Raw genomic sequence first — 20,467 nt, 5'->3', positions numbered from 1 at the left:
TTAAGATAATGGGAAACATGCATTCAAAGACATTTTGATTTAAATCCGTATGCTTAAAATGCTTCAGATTTGTATTTTAAATAGTAAAGTTTATTTTTGACTGGTAGGGTAAATGAAGTCATCTCCGAATAACGTGTTGGATAAAGAAATGCTTGGCGCTTTGGAAATGCTGTAAAAAGCTTTATTTTTCACTCTATGAATTGTATTTTACTGCACTGTTAACATACTGAAAAGGGGAGTGCCTGAACAAATGTTCTGCCACTCACCACAAAAAAGGGTGTCACATTTTAAAGATAATACTGTTGAACCGAAGCAGGTTTTGGCCTCATCTTTGCAAGTGGGACACATTATTATGGTATTTTTTTATGATAAAATCTGATGTACATTGTAATTGTTAGCATTGAACAGCCATGTTGTAAGTGTTGCGCTAAAAAGCTGACCTTCTAAACCAAAGAGCATGTTTTCAGGAGTTTGATGACAGAGTCTCATAGGCTCTTAACCAATAGAACTCTGTCCTTTTTTGAGAGAAGTAATGGTAATTTTGTAATGATGCATTTTTATATCTGCTGTGATGAAGACTGGGGTTGTTGCTGAAGAATAAGGAAGTGCCTTCCGTTTAAATTATGCACTGACATACAAGACCCAAAGAGAATATTTCCGTTCGCACTTTTTTTTGCATTAATGAAAAGCTTCTCTTGTATATAAACGTCTGCCTACAGTGAGTGAGTGAGATATTACATTTCTGCCACAACTTAACCCTCATTCTGTGCAATAATCTGTGCACATTTAGAAGTGAAATCTGAATGTATTTTTTTGGTTTTTATGGAAGCTCTGCACACCGAGTCTGTATAAAAATTTTTTGTCACTACTTTTCTCCATTGATCAAGATTGTTTTGTTGCAACAATAAAAGACTAAACCTTTCACCATATATTAAAGATGTGGCTAGTACTCAGTCACTCACACACACACACACACACACACACACACACACACACACAGACACACTCAAACGTGCAAAACTGCTACCACCACCAATGCATGTAAAACGACAATACCATAGCCAAATGTGTGCTAAACATCACAGAAACTATAGCAATTTACTACACATGCTCATACCCCTATGTCTACCACTGAAACATTTCTACAAAGTCCACTGTCCTGTGTAAACCATGCCAATTTTTCTGAAGCATCATAAATACACAGTATGTACATTAGTACAACAACATAAAAAGTACATTTCCATACCTAAAGCAAACACCACAATATACACCTGTGGCACAATGGCCTTTTCTATGGCATTCTTTCATCCTTGAAATCAAATAACCTGATGATTCAAAGGTCTACCCTTAATACAATGACTAGCTTAGCATATATCTAATAACATGTTGTGTGTTTGTTAAACACACCTAAACAAAAATGCTTGCACACTGCCAGTACATAATTAATTTGTTCAGTTGAATTGTACAATTAATAGGTTCAGGACACAAGAACCAGAAGAACCAGGCCCAGTGGTATGAAATTTTTTAAAAGGAGGACGCAGAGACTGTCAGCGTCAGTGGAAGACCAATGAACCAATGGCTAAATGGTTCATTTCACATAAGACACTAAATTGAATAAACATCATAGATACTAAAATGATGACTCATAGGATCGGTCAACGCCTTGACACGTTTGAAAAGAATTTCATTGAATTGTTTTAGTGTTCAAGCCCTAAACGTGTAGTTTTACAGTGTGGATTTTCCTTTTGCTGTTCTTTTTTGGGTTGGTTGGGCTCCTATTTTGGGAACGTGTATATTTACTGACCAAGAGGGGGTGCTGTTTTCTTTATTCTCTTGTTTCAGCAAAACAAAAGCAATTGCTTGCACAAAAAAAAAAAAAAAAGTTTTACTTTGGAGATGCTGGCGGGATGTATAATAAATACTAACGATAATATAAATACATACTATAAATATATAAATAATTTAATAAATGAATAATTTAACCACAGGTAGGGATGCAAAGGGGTACTCATTTTTATTTACTAAATTCTAAAATTTACCAGCCCTTATCTAAAAACAGATTCATGGAATATTAATGGTAGCACTCATTATTAAAGGCATATATTGACCAAACATCTAAAAGAAGCATAGACTGCTGATTGCCACAGTAATAATGTAATAATGATTCTGCAACCAAAACGCTCTGTGGCAATATGCTTTTGCTCTGTAAAATGCAAACAACAAGACAGAATGAATGATAGATGTTGTGGTACAGTAAGTTCATAATGTTTCACTTCATCTTAACACCTCACATCACAGCAACTCCAGTCACATAATAGCTGTTTTCACTTCTTAATATTTAATATGCTTTCTCTGCTTAAATAAAAAAGAGAAAAAAAAGTTAAATTTACACTAATTACATTTCTTTTCTCACGAGCAGCGACTGGTGAAGTGCCATCACTGTGGTGGACTGCGTGTTGTAATGTTGCCAGCAGCCACCTTCACACACATAGACTGTAATTGCTTCAGGAGACCCATAGATGGCGTCATGAGCATAGCGGTTACAGCCGGCACGTAAATGTGGTATCATGGCCATCATCAGTCACGCAGGAAACAGACCGGGTGAGAAAGTGCTGGCTGGGTACTGCCTATGTGCCCAGGCATGCTCACATACCATTTCCCAGGAGGTGGTAGAAAGTTGCAACAAGTTGTGAGCGTATCTGACTTTTCCCAATGACATACAAATACTGTGTCTAAATGTTGGTAATGAAGTTTAATTGTTGTTCTGTGCATTAAAGAGTCGAAACCCTTGTGTTTCCAATGCTAGCGTAAGATCCAGCTTCCCTTTTCTTCGTAATGGTTAGTACTAAGTCTCATATTGCCTCACTAAGTGATGACACCTTGCCTAAGAAATGCATTGAAAAAAATAGAGATAACTTTCCCATGATGTTCTAACCAAACAATGCAAAAACATTATACCATAATCTCCAAACCACTGCTCCTGTTGTTAATAAAATTAATCTGACGAAAATCCTGATTGAAATGAAGCGGAAAAAAGGCTTCTTGTTACATCTTGCACCAAGTGCAAAACCTTGGTGTTGGCATACAGGACAACGAATGGGACTTCCCCAACATACCTGTGATGTCAGAAGTCCCACCTATGCCAATAGCTGCTTATTTTTCCCCACTCTGGGGTTACGGAAAAACTATCGCTAACAACTTTGCTGCCCAACAAAATCAACCATAACAGATAACATCCTGCTTAATAGTACTGTAGCTAACAAGGCCTGTATGGCAAAACACACAGGCAGTGTTCAGGCTTCTCTCCCTATAGGTGCACTGGGTGTGTCTCTGGAGCAGGACGAAAGCTGCTTTCGCGTTGGCCTCTTTACTTTTGCTTTTGACCCCCCCCCCGACCCCCATGTGCTGAGGAGCGAGGAGGTGATGCTCCCCATACCTCTGGGTGATGCACCCAAACCGAACGTCATATTTGCACTCTTTTCCTGAAACACCAGCAAAGAGGGACGACTACGAGAATCTTCTCCTGTCCCTCCCGGAGTTTCACGATGGAAAGCAACAGAATGACTGGGAATGACAACTGGACGTGTTGTGTAACGAAATCTGAATGTCTCCTTCCCTGAACCGCAGCGATTAATTTTATTTTTCTTTTTTTTTTCCACAAGATGTAACCAAAGAGTCTCTTGTGGGATACGAAAAATCTCTTTACTGCTTTGGATTGTGGAAAATGCACTGTATCGTACATATGATGTGTAACCAACAAGATACAGAGGGACAGGAGGGGACCTAGGGAGCACTAGAGGCCCAGGGCGTTGGCCGGAGTGTGTCAGCTTACCTACACACCCTCCCCACCTCTTCTGTCAGGGTTAGCAGGTACATTGTCTCATTTAATGTCACCAGTGGTGTCATTTTTACCAATAAGCACTCAGCCAATTCATCATCTTTCCTTAGAAAATGCCTCCACTCTCACGCCTGTAATTTGGAAGTGGAGGTGGAGCGTTGCGAAAATCAAACACGGAATTGTGAAATCCGCCTGATTTGCATTTTTTGGCATGTCTGCCTCCCATCTTTCTGACACGTTACACAACAACTGCAGTGTGACAGCCAGAAAGGAGGCGGCCCGTGCCTATCCACAATCTCGCAAAAGGAAAACACACAGGTGCCATTTCTGGCCAGCTTGCAGCCTGTTTCACCGAGTGTCCGAAAAGGATGCTGTGTTACTTGTTCCAAGATGAGAAACAAGGTTAAATCAGACCGTGCCCAATGATGTGTTGAGAGTGTTGAGTTTAGAGTGAGAGTTCCAATATAATAAAGCCTAGTAAGAGCGTAACACACTGAATAATTTTGCCCACCGTTTCACACACTCAAATTCACACAACTGTTTGAATCGACTCTGAATCAATGTTATTTAATGTATTATTGACATGGATGTATCCGTATGCCCTTCAAAGCATTTACCTCTGAAATAGCCAGTCCAGGGGTTTCAGTGGTGGAGACTGCCATGGCAATGCTATCTGTCTTTGTGAGCGCTGCGCTCAGTGTAAGACTGCGGTCAAGGGGAGAGAGGAACGTGAAACCGGCCATCTGCCAGCTGGCTCTGGAAGCTGCTGGTAGAGATTGGTAAAATGGTCAATTGTGCAGTGGGAGAAACATCGTGCTAACATCTAATTCAGTAGGTGCAATCATTCCTGAATACAACACAGCATTGTGCTGCTTTTTTATGTTCTATTTTTTATGTTCTAATCCTATTATACTCAACTGCACAAATCTGGCTGTCGAGATCTTAGCTTCTAGACCAAAGGGTTGCAGTAAGTATTGTATGTACTTCAGTAAAGCACAGGGAATTATTTCTGGGTTGCTATGGTTTACTGTAATTTCAGTGTTTGCCTGGTTAATTTCAGTGAAAAAAAAATACAACTGATCTAAATGCAACATTGCACACCGTAAATGCACTGTACATTTGCCATTTGCTGAAATATGCACAAATGTCCTGCAAAGATAAAGCAAGAAGAAACTCGTGCTTATAATGTGATTTTTTTTTTTAATGTTCAGGACAAGGCACTCTGTGGTTAGTGTCTGGGCCCATCTTTCCGATATGTTTTGTAGATTAATGTTAAATGAGACTTGTATTGGATTATTCAAAATGTCTCCTGTCTCTTCGTTATCAGCATTCACTCTGATTGCTGCTCCGTTTTATTCCCCACTCCTTTATCGCCTGCACATTCAGACCGGTTTTGGCCTCTTTGCCTGTCAGGTATTTTACCTACTTAAACAAAGTCAGTTAATTATTTATTTTATTACAAATCAACAGAAATAAAAGGCAATTTGATTAAAATGGCAAAACATTCTCATACTAATGTATTAATATATTTTATTGCTATTGTATATTATAGTATACATTAATATATTAATCTTGTAATAAACATTCATCAAGACTCATACGCGATGCATGTTTTTTTAATTAGACTGCTTAAAACTGTTCCATAACAATAGTCACTGTGGCCATGAATAATGATGTTACATGTGATATGAAAATAGTGTCTTAGAAAACTGATTTGTAACTTGTTCCATTGCAGCTGATTATGAATTATTTATCAAAGAATCATATTGTTATACTGAAGTATATGTATTGCTATCTTCAATTTCCTTTATATCTACTGAGGTTTCACATTACATTTTGCTAAGTAGACACTCTTATTAACAGTAGCATAAAGAGCCTACAGTTCTTACATTATCTGTTTGTACAGTTGGATATTTCAGAGGCAATTTGAGTTAAATACTTTGCATAACTGTGCAACAATAATGCTCTAACCTGGAATCGAACTAGCAACACGCAGTTCAGAAGCCCAGGTCCTTAACCACTACACCTTCTGTATTTCTGCTATTTTTATTCTCAGTTGAGATTTCTAAAGCAGAATCCACCTGAGACGTTTGTAAAAGAAATATGTCAATGGAAGCATTTCAACAAATACGTAAAAGGTGACTTATGCTTATTTTTATATTTAAAAAAAATGTTGGCTGCTTGCTTACTATTATCTAATTTGATCAATGATTAAGTAAGTTAAGTATTGTATTATGAGTCTGTCATTTAGCATTTACATTTACACTATTGTCATTTGCTCTTACCCAGAGCGACTTACATAGGTTACAGTCTTTATATGTTTTCCATTTATACAGGTGGGCATTAACTGAGGCAATTGTGGGTTAAGTATTTTGCCCAAGGGTACAACAGTGGGGAATCAAACTAGCAACCTTTTGGTTACAAGCCCTGCTCCTTACCACTATACTGCACTGCCACCCCAGTTCATAACAATTCCAGAAAGCATCTGTAAGGGGTTCATGTGCACTTAATGTATATTCCATACAAATATGAGTAATAAAGAGTAATAAAATATACAGATTGACATGCCAGAAAACATGATACATACACAGAGGCTATTAATGGATAGTTTCAATGTACTTAATGTAAGATAATACCAAATTTACATTTCATATTTCCTTAATGAAACTACATGCATGTGAGAAATAACAGCTTTGAAAAATTGTTTTTAAATTGGTGATGTAAATTTGTGAACAGACTCTTCAAGGACATCATTTTGACAGCCATTTTGCCCATTTTTGTTTCCTATACTCATGCACCTTTACAGAACTTGGGGAAAGACTGAGTATAGCTGAATGAGTCTTCCATTCTCTTTACATTGTAACTGATTAAACTATTTTATTCAACATTATATGTATGTAACTGTATATGTAACTGTTTTCACTGAACAAAACTGTTCCCAGGAGCCTTAATTATAGTGATATAGCCTATCGATTGGCAGCTGACCTCAACGAAATTCTTTCCGGTAGACTTGGTTTTCTGTGCAATGCGTACTATGTATTTTCTGTTTAAAAGGTGCAAAGCTGGATAATGTTGTAAAATTTACCTCATAGCCAGTGTTGCCTGAGGGGCTCCTACGCGTCCTTATGACGAAATGTGAGTAATGTTATTTCATACACGACTTGAATTGGGAAATTTACTAACTAGTAATGTCATTTATCAGCCAGTTAGCGATGTGTATGTTGATGCACAAGCTCTTTCCTTTACCGGTTTTCAAACAGTGAATTCGCCTACGTTGTGCCGACATGGCGCAATAAGAGGGAGTGTTTAAAGAATGACTGGTGGGATATTCACGCTGATTATGATGCGTTTATATTGTCTTCAGAGCGGATGAAAGAACAAAAAACGGCGACTATTTTGCAATTTTTTCGGTTCAAACCTGAGTGGAGAGATGATTTACGTGAACAATGTATCCTGACAACTTCGCAGGAAGCAAGTCCAGCGTAAAATAGCAACTACCACACATCTTACTCACTTGGGTGTTACTCATTTTTATCAGTGCGCATTAATCTGGCGAGGTGCGAAAACGACAGCAGCTGTATCAGCATCGAAGATGGGCGACCGAATCGGCGCCGTTCTATTTAAAATAAAACAATAAAACAAATTACAACATCGATCTAAATATTGCACCCACTGAAGGATGCTTTACATTGAAAGTTCACGCCATATGGTGAAGTTGTAATTCCCTCCTCTGGGGGAAAATGTATTAATTTTACTAGAATAAGCGTGTTAATGTAGACATTCCCAAAATATAACTGCCAGACATGTCTATACTTTCAACTTAGTCGATTACCAGTAATCGTTTCAGGTGTAGGTGTGGGTACCAGGATGTGACACCTCCCTGTCATTGCTCCAGGCGCAGTAGCTGGCATACTATAAACATCTCACCTCCGTCGTATTCTAAACGGAAACGTACCTACTAGACATAGCCTATCTACAAGACAAAAACACACTGACAGTTTTCGCATTCGGGAAAGGGACTACCGGAGTATGCCCAACACACGCACAATGGTTCAAGTTCCTTTTGCTGGTGTTTTTTTGCTTCTGCTGTATTTCTTAACGGTAAGTGAGGTTTTGTGTTCCCTAATATCAAGATGGGTGGTCGGTTTTTCAACTTTGTAGTGGAGCTTAAAAAATAATTAGTGTTAATTAGTAGTAATGTATAATATCAATTTGACGCGTGTAATATTTTAGTGTCACTGATATCGGCATCGCCAAGACACAATGACAAAATAATTCAAAAGCCATTCTTTAATGCAGCAAGTGTCAAATTCCTAACCATTTAAGTTACGGGTACCTTAGCTGCTTGGTGTGTGTGTATGTTCAAGTTAACCAGGAAACGCGCCGTTGGAGTTTTTATTACTCATTCAGTACATCACTGGCATTTAACACGCTCTTATTCAGAGCGACTTACATCAATTACAAGTTTTTACAATGTTATCCATTTATACAGCGGGATATTTTACTGAGGCAAATGTGGGTTAGGTACATTTCCCAAGGGTACAGCAGCAGTGCTGGCAACCTTTCGGTTACAAGTCCTGCTCCTTAACCACACTGCTACCCCTTCATCAATTGATCAGAAAGAAATCCGTATCCTTTAAATGTCAAATCTTAAAAACAGACATTCAAACGACTGGAAGCCAGTGCAGGGAGGCCAGGACATGGGTTATATCAGACTTATTAGTCAGAAGCCTAGCTGCTGACTTATAACAGATGCTAATTATCTAAAGACAGTAAAGTGCCTTATGGCTAAGACTCCTATAGAGCTATCTAGCCATGGTCAAATGAAAGCCCCAATGACTTTCTCCATGTCAGTGAATGACAGGATTGACCTACAGTTTCTTAGCTGAAAGTAGCGTGACTGGACTGTTTGTTTCTTTCTAAACTGAGCCTAAAATAACGCCGAGGTTTCCATGGGGCAGATTCCATGGAACGGATAAGGGTGTTCAGATTAGACTGGACTTGTTCAGAAACATAAAACAAGCTTCAGATGACTCAGTAAAAAAATGTCGAGCCATCCAGCCTTTATGCACATCAAGGCTGTCGTGTCGAAAGAGAAGGTACAATCATGGCCAGAGAAAAACATGGGTCCCAAACCTGACCCCTTGTGGGACCACACAAGTAATAGGTGCTGAGGATGAGGAGAGTTACCAACAGAAACTGAAACCTCTCCAGTTACGAAGGCAGTCAGTTAAAACAAAATGACAAACTACACCAAAAGCAGTCCTAAAGTCTAGAAGTACTAAAGCAGTGCTTTAAAAATTAGCATTAGATTACGGATTAACAAACAATGAATTGTGTTGACTCCGAAATTGTGACTGTCTTCAGATATCGTCTTGGACAGATATGTAGTTCTCGCGACAATAATTGCATTATAAAAATTGATCAACAGTTCTTTCAATGCATTTTAATTAATTTATAACTTTCCACTTAAATTCAGCCCTTCTATACTATTTCTGAATGTCACCTGTGATTTTTAGCAGTAGATTTTGATTTAAGAAGGCTAACATCATTGAGAGTAGACAGGCATAAGCTATTAAAACCATCACCATTTATTATGTCCATCAGAAACGTGGCGTTTCCAATATCCTGAATTCATTCATTAACTGGAAATCTTGTACTTGTCTGTACAGTTAGATGGTCCCCTACCCGTAAGCCAGAAATCTGTGTACATTTTGTGGAACATATTAACTCTTATTAATTCATTGTAAAAAAATACAAATTAACAATACCTGGTGAGACCGAATAAAAGAAGGGACACTCAGAGAAAAATGCTGCGACCTGAGCGTACTTGTTCGACGGACCCTAACTGGAAACCCACCATAAATAACTGTGACGATGTCGGGAGCATCTCCCGATCACCACGTTTAAGGGAGTGTAGGGGCCAAAAATAAATGAAACAGCTTCAAGTAAATCCAAACGCTATGACACTCAACGCTGTGCCCGCATGGTTTTGATAGATTAAGTCATATTATCGATAAGATATTCAGCTGTAATTGCGAACGTATAAATATTTAATATTAGATAAAACAGCATACATACTAATCGAGTTATCGTTGTTGTTTTGAGGCGTTTTGCTTTTAATCCTCCATTTGAACGTTATTTAATGTGTCGCTAAGAGCTCTTTAAGATTAAAACGGAATATCTTGTCCATGTCGAACATGAATTTGACATTTCCGCAGTTATTTTGTTGTTTTGAATTATTAAACTATTTTTAATAAAACGGTTAATGGCGAATTTGATGTGATTTTTTAAAACCTATAAGACAAAATCAAAGGCTGTGACAGAACACTATAGAATTGCATGTCTTACTCTTTCTAAGAATTATCTAAACATTACTGGATGTTTCGTTGAAAGGTTATTGTCGTTTAAAAACTGAATGTCTTCCGAACATTAATATCAAAACGTTTCATTGAAAAAACAAGAATGCATCACTCAACACTCGCTCCTTCGAAAAACACCACTTCCGTTGAACCTGCGGGCAATTTGCACAAAAAATGGTTTTTAAAGTAAGCATAACAGACTGATACTATATGTGGTTAAAATGTTCAGTCCTGGTTATTTAGTTCGTCAGGTTTATTCTAGAAAATTTGATTCTGGGACGCTTCGTTCACTGCGCGAGCTGTCGCGGTATACGCCCAGTATTCTGAAATGCTCAGCGGCAGACGTTTAAGTGCTGGGGATGCATCGTTTAAACTGAAATTCGACATAAATTATTATGTCTTTTCGGATCCGGATTCAACCTTGTAGCTATGCACTTTGTCTTTTACTTTGAGTAACAACTTTAAGCGTTACTTTTGTTTCTTCTTCAAGATTATGTGCTCAACAAATGTTGAAATTAATTAAATTACTGTTACCTACTGGCAAACCTACTTTGAACTGAGACCATTTAACAGCCTTGTCAATTTTTGTCGATGAAACACATTCAGGTGTAAAACATAAAACGTGGAGGACTGCTTGTGTTTTTTTTTTTTTTTTTTTTTTTTTCTCAAAACATTAGAATCTCTCTCTGTGTGTGTGTGTGTGTGTGTGTGTGTGTGTGTGTGTGTGTGTGTCTAGGTTTCTGTGGTGGATGCCGGAGAGCAGACAGAGTTGAGGAGACAAAAGAGGGAATGGCTCTTACCTCCAGAGAGACTGACTGAAAATGATGATCACACGCAGAAAGACTTCATCGCTAAAGTAAGATTTTCTTTCATCTGTCTGCAAAATCAGAGCTCGTTTACTCTCTTGGATGGAGGATTAGGGTTAGGTTTAGGGTGAGGGTTAGGCTACAGTTTTGCTTTGTGTACAGCCTGCTATTGTTAAGGGAGACAAGAGGCAATATTGTCCAGTATGTGAGCCATGTCATAAATCTCAACAATATTAAATGCATCTTAAAGGTGTACCCTCACACAGCATTTTGAATACCACTTTTTGTTCAGGCAGTTGTGTATCTGTGTCAATCCACCTCATGAAAAAGTCAAGATATTAATTTGGAAGTAAACCTCAAATCCTATCCTAAAACTGAGGGTTTAGCAAACTGTTCTGATATATGTGTGTGACCGTCAACAGCAACTGTACATTTGAAGGCAATTATGGCATATCTTTCAGTGTGGATTTGTTTCATGCAATAATATGCATTATAATGTCACTTTTATAATGCACTTTTATAATGCAACACTTTTTATTTGCTTGAAGAGAGCAGATATTAAGATAGAGGCCCAGGAGGACTTTCAATTTTCTGCATAGAAAAATGGCTTATGTGACAACAACCATTTACACATGTATGTACGTACGTACGTACCTACGTATGTATGTATGTATGTATGTATGTATGTATGTATGTATATCTATCTATCTATCTATCTTTTAGTCTGTTGATAACTGAAAAAGAAAAACAACTGATGTTTAATAAAATGCTTTTGAATGTATTTTCAGATTCGGTCTGATGAGGAAGTCAGGACTTTGATCGAGTACTCTCTGACTGGAAAAGGGGCAGATGAACCACCTGTTGGTGTGTTTACTGTCAATCGCCAAAATGGCAAAGTCCGAGTTACAAGAATTCTAGACAGAGAGGAAATCCCATTCTACCATGTAAGCAAGCCTCTGAAACTCTATCTGATTCATGTTTGTATGTAGCATTTAAAGAGCTAATTGTACCTAAGTAATATAATGAGGCACATAATTGGGCACTACTGTTGTGCTCAGGTTTTTGACCTGAATTACTTTAGTTGTTTAGCTCACATGCAGATGTGAAAATGGATGTGAAATGTGGGCTGCATTGATCTTATTGGCATTGTGAGCCAATAAGATCAATATTGTAATCGAATCATAGTCAACAGCCCCTTGTTTTTCTTTGCAGCTGAAAGGTGTGGCAATGTTCAGGAATAATACCCGTGCAGAGAAGGACATTGACCTTCGCATTTTTGTGGTGGATCAAAATGACAATGATCCGGTATTTTCTTTTGAGCAACACGGAGAGGTCAATGAATCGAGTCAAGCAGGCATGTCATTTATGTCTTAGTTTCGTTTACTTCTCACCAACTTTGTTTCTCATATGAATCTTGTAAACACAAATTATTGAGAGTAAGATACCTGCACAAGACAGCCAACATATTGTGATTATGATCAATCAATTATCAATTTATTCAAACTCTAGACAGTCTGAAAGAACAATAATGTATAATCATCACTTTTTTTGGGGGGGGGGGGGGGGGGTATACACTAAGCATGTGACATACTTTTCTTAATCTTGTGAGTCATTTAAACTGTTTTCCGGTGTTTCTGTTTCCACAGTTATAATAATGATAAAGTCCATGCTTTCTCTGCTTAAATCGTAGCCACTTTGGTGATGACTGTAACTGCCACAGACGCTGATGACCCACAAACGCCTAATGCACAGATTGCTTACAGTATCGTGGGGCAGAAACCAGGTGGACAAAATATGTTCTACATTAACCAGAAAACTGGCCAAATTTACGTCCAAATGAACACTCTGGACAGAGAAGTAAGTGTGAAGCTATATATTCTTTTTTTAACATTAAATTAAATTCAAAGGTGCATAGATATATGCGTGAAAATATTTAACTAATTGTTTTTCTTGTTAACTTGCTATGAGGTGCCATCAAAGAATGTTTTGCATCTTTACTAGGAATCAGCTGATCAACACAGCAGGAAAATGACCCCTCTTAAATAAAAGAGTAGATTTTTTTAATTTAAAAGTAGATTTTTATGGACTGCACAGAAATGTTCATGATGGGAATAACTACGAAAGATTAATGTTTGCAGTCGCACACTGTGGACAAGGCTTTCAGACTATGACAAGGCACTTAAGTTTATGTTCTTTTCCTCCTTATTTATTTATTTATCTATCTAGCTATTTATTTATTTGTATTTATCTTCATATACATATTTATATTAATTATATTATATTAATTGTGTCTTTGTATATTTTTTTCCCCCAAACAGATTCAAAGTTCCTACACGTTGATAATTAAAGGCACAGACATGAATGGTGCTCCAGGAGGCAGAACCGGGACGGGATCAGTTGTGATCGACATACTGGATGTCAACGACAACTATCCTACTATGGAGAAATCTCACGTAAACTTAAAAAGCTTGTCTTTTATGCTTTTTATACAGCTTTGTTCCGCAGACGACTCTTCAACATTTGTTTTCCATTGCATTAGAGTCAATAGGTGCTTTCCTGGTGTTTCTTACAGTACGAAGGAACCGTTGAGGAGAACACGGCCAATGTGGAAGTTATGCGGATCAAAGCCTTAGACGCTGACTTGGAGTATACAGTCAACTGGCTGGCGCATTTTATTATTATTTCGGGAAACGAAGAAGGATACTTCAGCATCAAGACTGATGAAAAGACCAACGAGGGGATTGTGATATTAATGAAGGTAGGCCATGTAGGAGAAATCCCATTGATTTCCCCCTTTTTCTTTTTTGTTTGTTTTCCACAGAAAAAAAGAGACACTCATTTTACATTAGCGTACACTGGAAACTTTCTTCCTGGAAACATTCTTCCTGGAAAAATACTTGAGTAAGAATAAAGTGCACCTTTAAAACAATGCTCTCAGGTCGAAGTAACTTACGTTACATTTTACGAACCATTTACCATGACTAATTTTCTGAAATGTAGCTTATTTCATGTTACCTGAGCTGTCCTGTTCGACATCATTCGCATTACAGTCTGAAAAGAGAAACATAAAATGTTTAGTATCTTTTGCTATCGCTGTCATGTAGCTAGCAAGTTGTATTATCACAAATCCCTTGAATGTGCAGTGTGGTAATACCGCAACACTAACGTTTCAAAATGCTTATCACGAGTACAGGACTAGCGAGCAGCTATAAATCTGTTGTAAGTTTTCTAGTTAGTAGAGTCCATGGCTAATGTTAACTAGGCAGCATTTCCACCAGCTAGGCTGGCAAGTTCAGCTAGTATCAGCTAGCATGCTAACCTTAAGGTCAGCTATCAAGGTAGCCACTGGTGACTGCTCTAGCATGGGCTAGTTAGCCTCTTGCTATTGTCATGGTAACATTAAGTAACAGACGAGCTGTGCTCATTTAGTTGGCGACCTCACATGTAATTATTAAGACTGCTTTTTTAATCTACCGTGTATTCTCATGTTTGGGTAGGAAGAACGTACGTCAAAATGAGAATACATGGGAGATAACAAAAGCATTATCACTTATTAACATCCCCTACATGAACTAGCCTATTTCATCTCAAAAAACAAATCTTTGGTACTTGGTAGTGGCCTCCCCCCTCTCCTCCGTTAACATCATAATATCCCCATCCGTTAGCTTGCTACTCACACCTGCGTAAAAACTGTCTTTGACCTACAGTCACCAAAAAAAATAAATAAATAAAAATCACTCACGCTTTGTGCAGGAGAGCAACTTGGACAATGGCGTGTCTTCAGTTATCTTCTGCGCAGTCACTGACATGAAATGCCCAAAGCGTGCAGCATTCTTTTGGATGTGCTGTGCGCAAACAAGAAAATATAATGGACTTAGTTTGAATAAAAGTAGTGGGTAAAAACTAGCAGCTTTTTTTCAAAATAATAATGGCATTTAAAAATGCTCCTAAAAATAGAAATCCCAGGGAAAAAAAACCACTGAAGTACAGTAACTGTTACTTCTGAACTTCTGAAAGTCTGTTACTTTACACCCTGCTATTTACATACTATTACAAATGGAAACTTACAAAGCCTGCATTTTACATAGTAGCCGTTTTTACATCTGGACAAGGTAGTAAGCGTGAAGTAATTGCCTCCTTTACACAATATCTGTGGCCATTTCGAGCAGATGCTCAAACCCCTAACAACCACAACATACTTACAGGAGGCAAGCTCACAGTTCAGGTAGTGTTATTACCTCTGATGTATATTAACAAGTTGATATATTTTGATATGACTGAAGTATTCTCCTCGGTCTGTTCCTCTGAAGGCCCTGGATTACGAACAGATTCAAGAGATCAATCTCAAAGGGAGTGTGAACAACAAAGCACCCTACCACCCAAGCATACCTGAAGATAGGGACATCAGAAACTTCTCCATCAGGGTCAAAGTCCAGAACCAACTAGAAGGTGTACAATTCATACCAGCAGTGAAAACCATCAACATTTCTGAGCACAGTGTGAAGGTGGTTTTGAATAAAGTCATCACGAGATTCACAGCCATTGATAAAGACACGTTAAAGACTGTTCAAAATGCCAGGTTTGTACTCAAAAATGTGTATCGTTCAATATAGGTGAAAATTAATGTTGAGTATGCTGTGCAACACAGCAATACTAGACATGTTTTATTGGTTATACTGAGTGTATATGAAGAGTCTTTACATAACCAGTTGAGAAATACTTTTTTAAACCAAGAGAAATACATGCCTTTAAAACCTGCTTTTAAGTTTTAATGATAATGTTAAGAGTTTGAGTTCTTTTCTGAGAACCTACTTAGGTTGCCTGTAAAGTGCAGACACGCTTGTGCTTGGTAGGCAGAGAGTACTTCATGCACATGTATTTTACAATATCCCCACAAGTGTATATTGTATTTAACGCAATGCAATTTATAGGTAAATACAGTACATCCAAATAATGATGGCGATTTACTTACATGTTGAACATTTCTCTTTTTTTTTCCAAAAATCCTTATTTTATTCCCTTAGGTATGTAAAAGGCGATGACCCCGGTAACTGGCTGATTATTGATGAGGAAACCGGAGACATTAAACTCAACAAACTGCCCGACAGGGAGTCCAAATTGTTGGTTAACGGAGTATACAAAGCAACAATAATTTGCTTCAAAAAAGGCAAGTTTCAAAGCAAAGCCGTTGTACAGTCACTGAAAGGAAACAAAATAGTTGTTTTTACACCTGAACAGATGCACTGACTGTGATTGGTTTTATAGTAGACTTATTTTTGCTCACATTATATTTATTTTAAATAAGTATATACATGCACATGTAAAAATACATGTATTTTAGTAGTTTTGTGTTGTGCGCGCCACTTTGGCACTTCTGAATAACATGTTTATTGTTATACGCGTATTATGACAACTATGGCACTCTGGCTAAGTAATTCACCTACCTCACCCGCTCACTTCAGGTTGCATCTCAGTTAAAACACCACGATGAGTGTTGACACCTGCACTTTAACATATGCAACATTCTTAATGTGCCTGTCTGGCAGTTTGTTGTCAGCCCAGAATAATTAATTAATTAACGCATAACGAATTAATGAATGCATGAATGAAAAAGCCAAGTCGGTGAATAAACCTAACTGAAATTCCAATGAGGAAATGGTGTTCAAAAAAATTGTTTGGTTTTTTTTTTTTTTGTAGATCTGCCATCAATGTCTACCACTGGTACTGTGTTCATCCACGTGGAGGACTTCAACGATCACTGTCCCACACTCACCAGCACTTCCCAGAGCACCTGCGCCTCGAACCCAGTCATGTACGTCACTGCAGTGGACGAGGACGCCGCCCCCAACGGGGCTCCATTTACCTTCACTGTTTTGCCTGAAGGCACAAAAGGGAAATGGGTTATGGAGAAAAAAAATGGTAAAGACCTTGTCACTGTTTTACTACAGAAGCACTGTGTTGGCATACCTAGACCTGGTGTCTGAAATGAAATAAAGGAGGAAACCCAGAAATGGTTTTGGCACAGCATGCAGTGCCAGCTCTTTGAATTCTATTTGAAAACTTTATGTTTTTAAATGCTATCCATCTATACGATGGGGCACTTCCTGAAGGAAGTTAAGGTGACTACCTTGCTCAGAGGAACAGTAGCAGAACTCTGCCCAGAATTTTAACATGCAACCTTATGTCTTGAAGCTCATTCACTCACTGCCAAACCATGCTATTGCCCTGTTTTGCAATACAACAAACAAAACAGACAAACGTAGAACTGGATTTGTGTATATTTATCTATTTTTTTCTGGCCTTTTAACTGAAAGTGTTGTGGCCTTTAACATTTTTTTTAAGACACCACTGCAATCCTAAGACCCCATGACCACCTCTGGCCCGGCAGCTATCGAGTGGCAGTTGAAATAAAAGACCAGCAGGGGAAGGCGTGTCTCGACGAACAGGTGCTGGATGTGATGGTCTGCACCTGCGAAGATGGTGAGGGCGTGGTAGCGTGCGGAAACAGAGAAACGCCCTCAGCCGTCTTTGGAGCCCCAGGGCTGGGCCTGCTGCTGCTGGGTCTACTGCTGCTACTGTGTGAGTAATGCACAGTCAACAGAGACGGCTGACTGCAGGCATTTAGCTACATTGCTAATGCAAAAGTTGCCTTTTCAGCTGTGCTGTATCATATAAATTCATACTCATACTCATCTCCATTAGCCGGCAGATTCCAATATCGATATGATGATGCAGTAACATACTGTAGGTTGAATATTGACTCAAATGCAATCTGTGTGCATGTGCAACTCTGTGCTAGGTTGGTCACTGATTTGAAGTGTCTTTTAACTGGGCACTAATTCCTTTTACCCATAATTCAAACATTGCTACACAAATGCCCTACGGATCGATGTGTGTTACGCGTTCACATAAAATGCAGCCGAACCGTCAGGCGAACAGGTGATTGACGATCCTCTTCCCTCTCCATGACTACAGTGGTGCCCCTCCTGTTGCTGTTCTGTACCTGTGGAGGTGAAGGAATTCGAACCATGCCTTATGACACAAAACAATATCTGATTGAATACCACACAGAAGGACAGGGGGAAGACACAGTAAGAGCCGTTTTTTTTTTTTGTTTCCGTGTTCATTTTTGGGTGGTGAATGTGTTGTACATTTCAATTTTTTTCAGATTTAGGATCAATTTAAAAATATCAGAGCCAATTCAAGCATAATTGTAACAGAAATAATTATTTGATTTAAACTATGTAACATGTAATTGATACCTAAGCGATACCTTATTAGTAATATTCATGACTGTGTCCCAAACAGATACCCATGAATCACAGTCTATGTATTTATGAAACCAAATGTATATATTTTCAATGAATGGAGGTCTAGTTATTGTTTGTTATATGTCATATGTTATTGTTTTATATGTAATTTAAGCACTCAGTTGCACAGGCTACAGCTGTGGTTCTGGGTGCTTCAGTCCACATTGATTTCCAGATTATTGTGTGTGTACCAATTCAACAGCTGCTCCGTGCTGTGTGTGTGCTTCATTCTCAGTGCTGAAGTAAAACCGCCCAAGTTCCAAAACACTCTCATTTTTGCCTTTACAGGAACCTCCACTTCTTAATATGCCAGTGGAGGTTGATGGCCCTTGTAATACTATTATCAGTGGAACTGTAGGGAACCTTGGGGTGAAGGAGGGTTATGGGGGGGCAGGTGGAGGTGGCAGGTGGAGCAGGGGGCAGGTGGAGGTGGCAGATGGAGCAGGGGTTGGGGCAGGCATAACTGTTAAAACGTCACAAGATACGTGGGCAGGTCACAGTGAACATGTTAAATGGTTACAAAGTATATGGGGAGGTCACGGTGGAAGTTTTAAAATATCACAGTATAAGACACCAGGTTACAGTGAATGGGTTGGAGGAGACAGGAAAAACGTTTTCATACACTCAAGAGCTGAAGGGGCCTGTGATGGAATTGCTCTCCCAGATGTGCTTTTGGAAGAGTACTACTCACAGGTGAGTGGCTCAAAGGATTACCTTTTCGCTGTGTATGTAGGGTGATTCAATACAGGTATACAGGTGCAGAGACCTCATAATCACCATTCATCTGTGTTATCAGCAGCTGTGTTGTGACAGCAATCAGGGACCTTCAGTAAAGCAAGATACTCTTTGTAAAGAAATAAGATTTTTTTTTTTTTTTTTAAATACTGCTAAGTGATGTTTGTGCTCTCGAATGGAAAGGGCTTCCTGTTGTCAAACATGACACTCCTCATTTGAAACTAGTTCTTAAATAAATCCCTTTCAGATATACCACAAGGTCAATAAATGGAAAGCAACTATAAAGTGTTCACTCGTATACGTGATTGTTTGTTCCCAGGGCTCAAGTATCTGTTTTGTATCCAATTATAAAATGAATCTTTATTTGTAGAAAGCAAGCTTTGCACAACAGTCCGACTCCAATAAAGACGGATTGCTGGTCTACAACGATGAGGGACAAGAGTCTCCCGTGGGATCGGTAGGGTGCTGCAGCCTCCTTGAAGAAGACAATGACCTGGAGTTCCTGAACGACTTGGGCCCCAAGTTCAAAACCCTGGCTGAGATCTGCAGGGGGTCGATGGTAGAGTCGCAGGTTTCCTTCAGCCCCCCTGTGCCTAAGGTGGACTTTGGCGCCATGTCGCCAACCCACGCCGAGGTCAGTTCAGTAAGCTTGCTGGCCGCCAGCAAGCTCAGTGTGGCCCATGCATCCCAGTCAACGCACATGCAAGAGACCGTTGTCACAGGGAGGGGTTCTCCTGCCCCCTCTGTGCCCGGCGTACGCATCAGTGAGAACGTGGTGGTCCCGAATCAAACATACCTGATTCAGCCGCAGCCTGTGTACCTCGCCACTGCGCCGGTCCTGCAGGCTCAACGCACTGTGCTGGTGTCCGAGAGGCCCAGCCTGCAGGGCTTGTACGTGGTGAGCGACGTCCCTCACCCAGAGGGCATGGTCATCAAGGAAGAGAGGGTCGGCGGCGTGAACGTGGGGGAGAACGTGGTGCTGGTGGAGCGGAAGATGGGATCAGCCCACGTGGTGCGAGAGGGGGAGGCCGGGCTGAACCAAGGCCTTCTGCAAGTGGGGAGTCTGCCCAGGTCTCAGAACGTGCTGGTCGTGGAGAGGCAGGTGATTAAGGAAGGCCAGTCAGGGCCTGCACACGGGTCCCTCCAGAGAGGCACCCTTTCAAAATCATGGGACTTACTGAGTAACACCATGGAGAACCGGCAGGTGCTACATGAAGGTGTGGTGGAGTTAAGCAGAGAGTCCTTCCAGGCATATGAACTTTCTACCCCCTCAAGTGAAGACATCTGAGAGGGGAGCATCTCTGCAGTCTCTGGGTTACAAAGTGGAGCAGTGGAGCTCCATGTGGCAGCGCCACCACATGGTCACAGGTGGCCGTGCAGGAGAAGAAAATCTCTGGGTGAAAGAGGTCACCCCCC

General features: G+C 39.5%; 1 protein-coding gene across 1 annotated transcript; it reads left to right on the top strand.

Moving 5' to 3' along the window:
* The first annotated feature begins 7,789 nt into the window (after positions 1-7,789).
* Positions 7,790-20,424, top strand: LOC118770844 (desmoglein-2-like). Its single transcript, XM_036518577.1, has 14 exons — positions 7,790-7,939; positions 10,937-11,056; positions 11,795-11,950; positions 12,219-12,360; positions 12,697-12,863; positions 13,325-13,459; positions 13,579-13,764; positions 15,317-15,585; positions 16,031-16,173; positions 16,704-16,925; positions 17,349-17,585; positions 17,982-18,097; positions 18,605-19,009; positions 19,422-20,424. Exons 1-14 carry the CDS (start codon positions 7,868-7,870, stop codon positions 20,337-20,339), a joined length of 3,288 nt encoding a protein of 1,095 aa, XP_036374470.1. The 5' UTR covers positions 7,790-7,867; the 3' UTR covers positions 20,340-20,424.
* The last annotated feature ends 43 nt before the right edge of the window (positions 20,425-20,467 follow it).

The sequence above is a fragment of the Megalops cyprinoides genome, chromosome 24, assembly GCF_013368585.1.
Source record: "Megalops cyprinoides isolate fMegCyp1 chromosome 24, fMegCyp1.pri, whole genome shotgun sequence".
Classification (NCBI taxonomy): Eukaryota; Metazoa; Chordata; class Actinopteri; order Elopiformes; family Megalopidae; genus Megalops; species Megalops cyprinoides.
The sequence above is the reverse complement of the archived record's forward strand: the minus strand, read 5'-3'. Positions and strand labels throughout refer to the sequence as shown.

Excerpts from the sequence above, each read along its gene's own strand:
- LOC118770844 (XM_036518577.1), top strand. The coding sequence starts at position 7,868 with ATGCCCAACACACGCACAATGGTTCAAGTTCCTTTTGCTGGTGTTTTT. Across the intron at positions 13,460-13,578 it reads CTACTATGGAGAAATCTCAC|TACGAAGGAACCGTTGAGGA; the intron begins GTAAACTTAAAA and ends TGTTTCTTACAG. Across the intron at positions 19,010-19,421 it reads TGGAAGAGTACTACTCACAG|AAAGCAAGCTTTGCACAACA; the intron begins GTGAGTGGCTCA and ends CTTTATTTGTAG.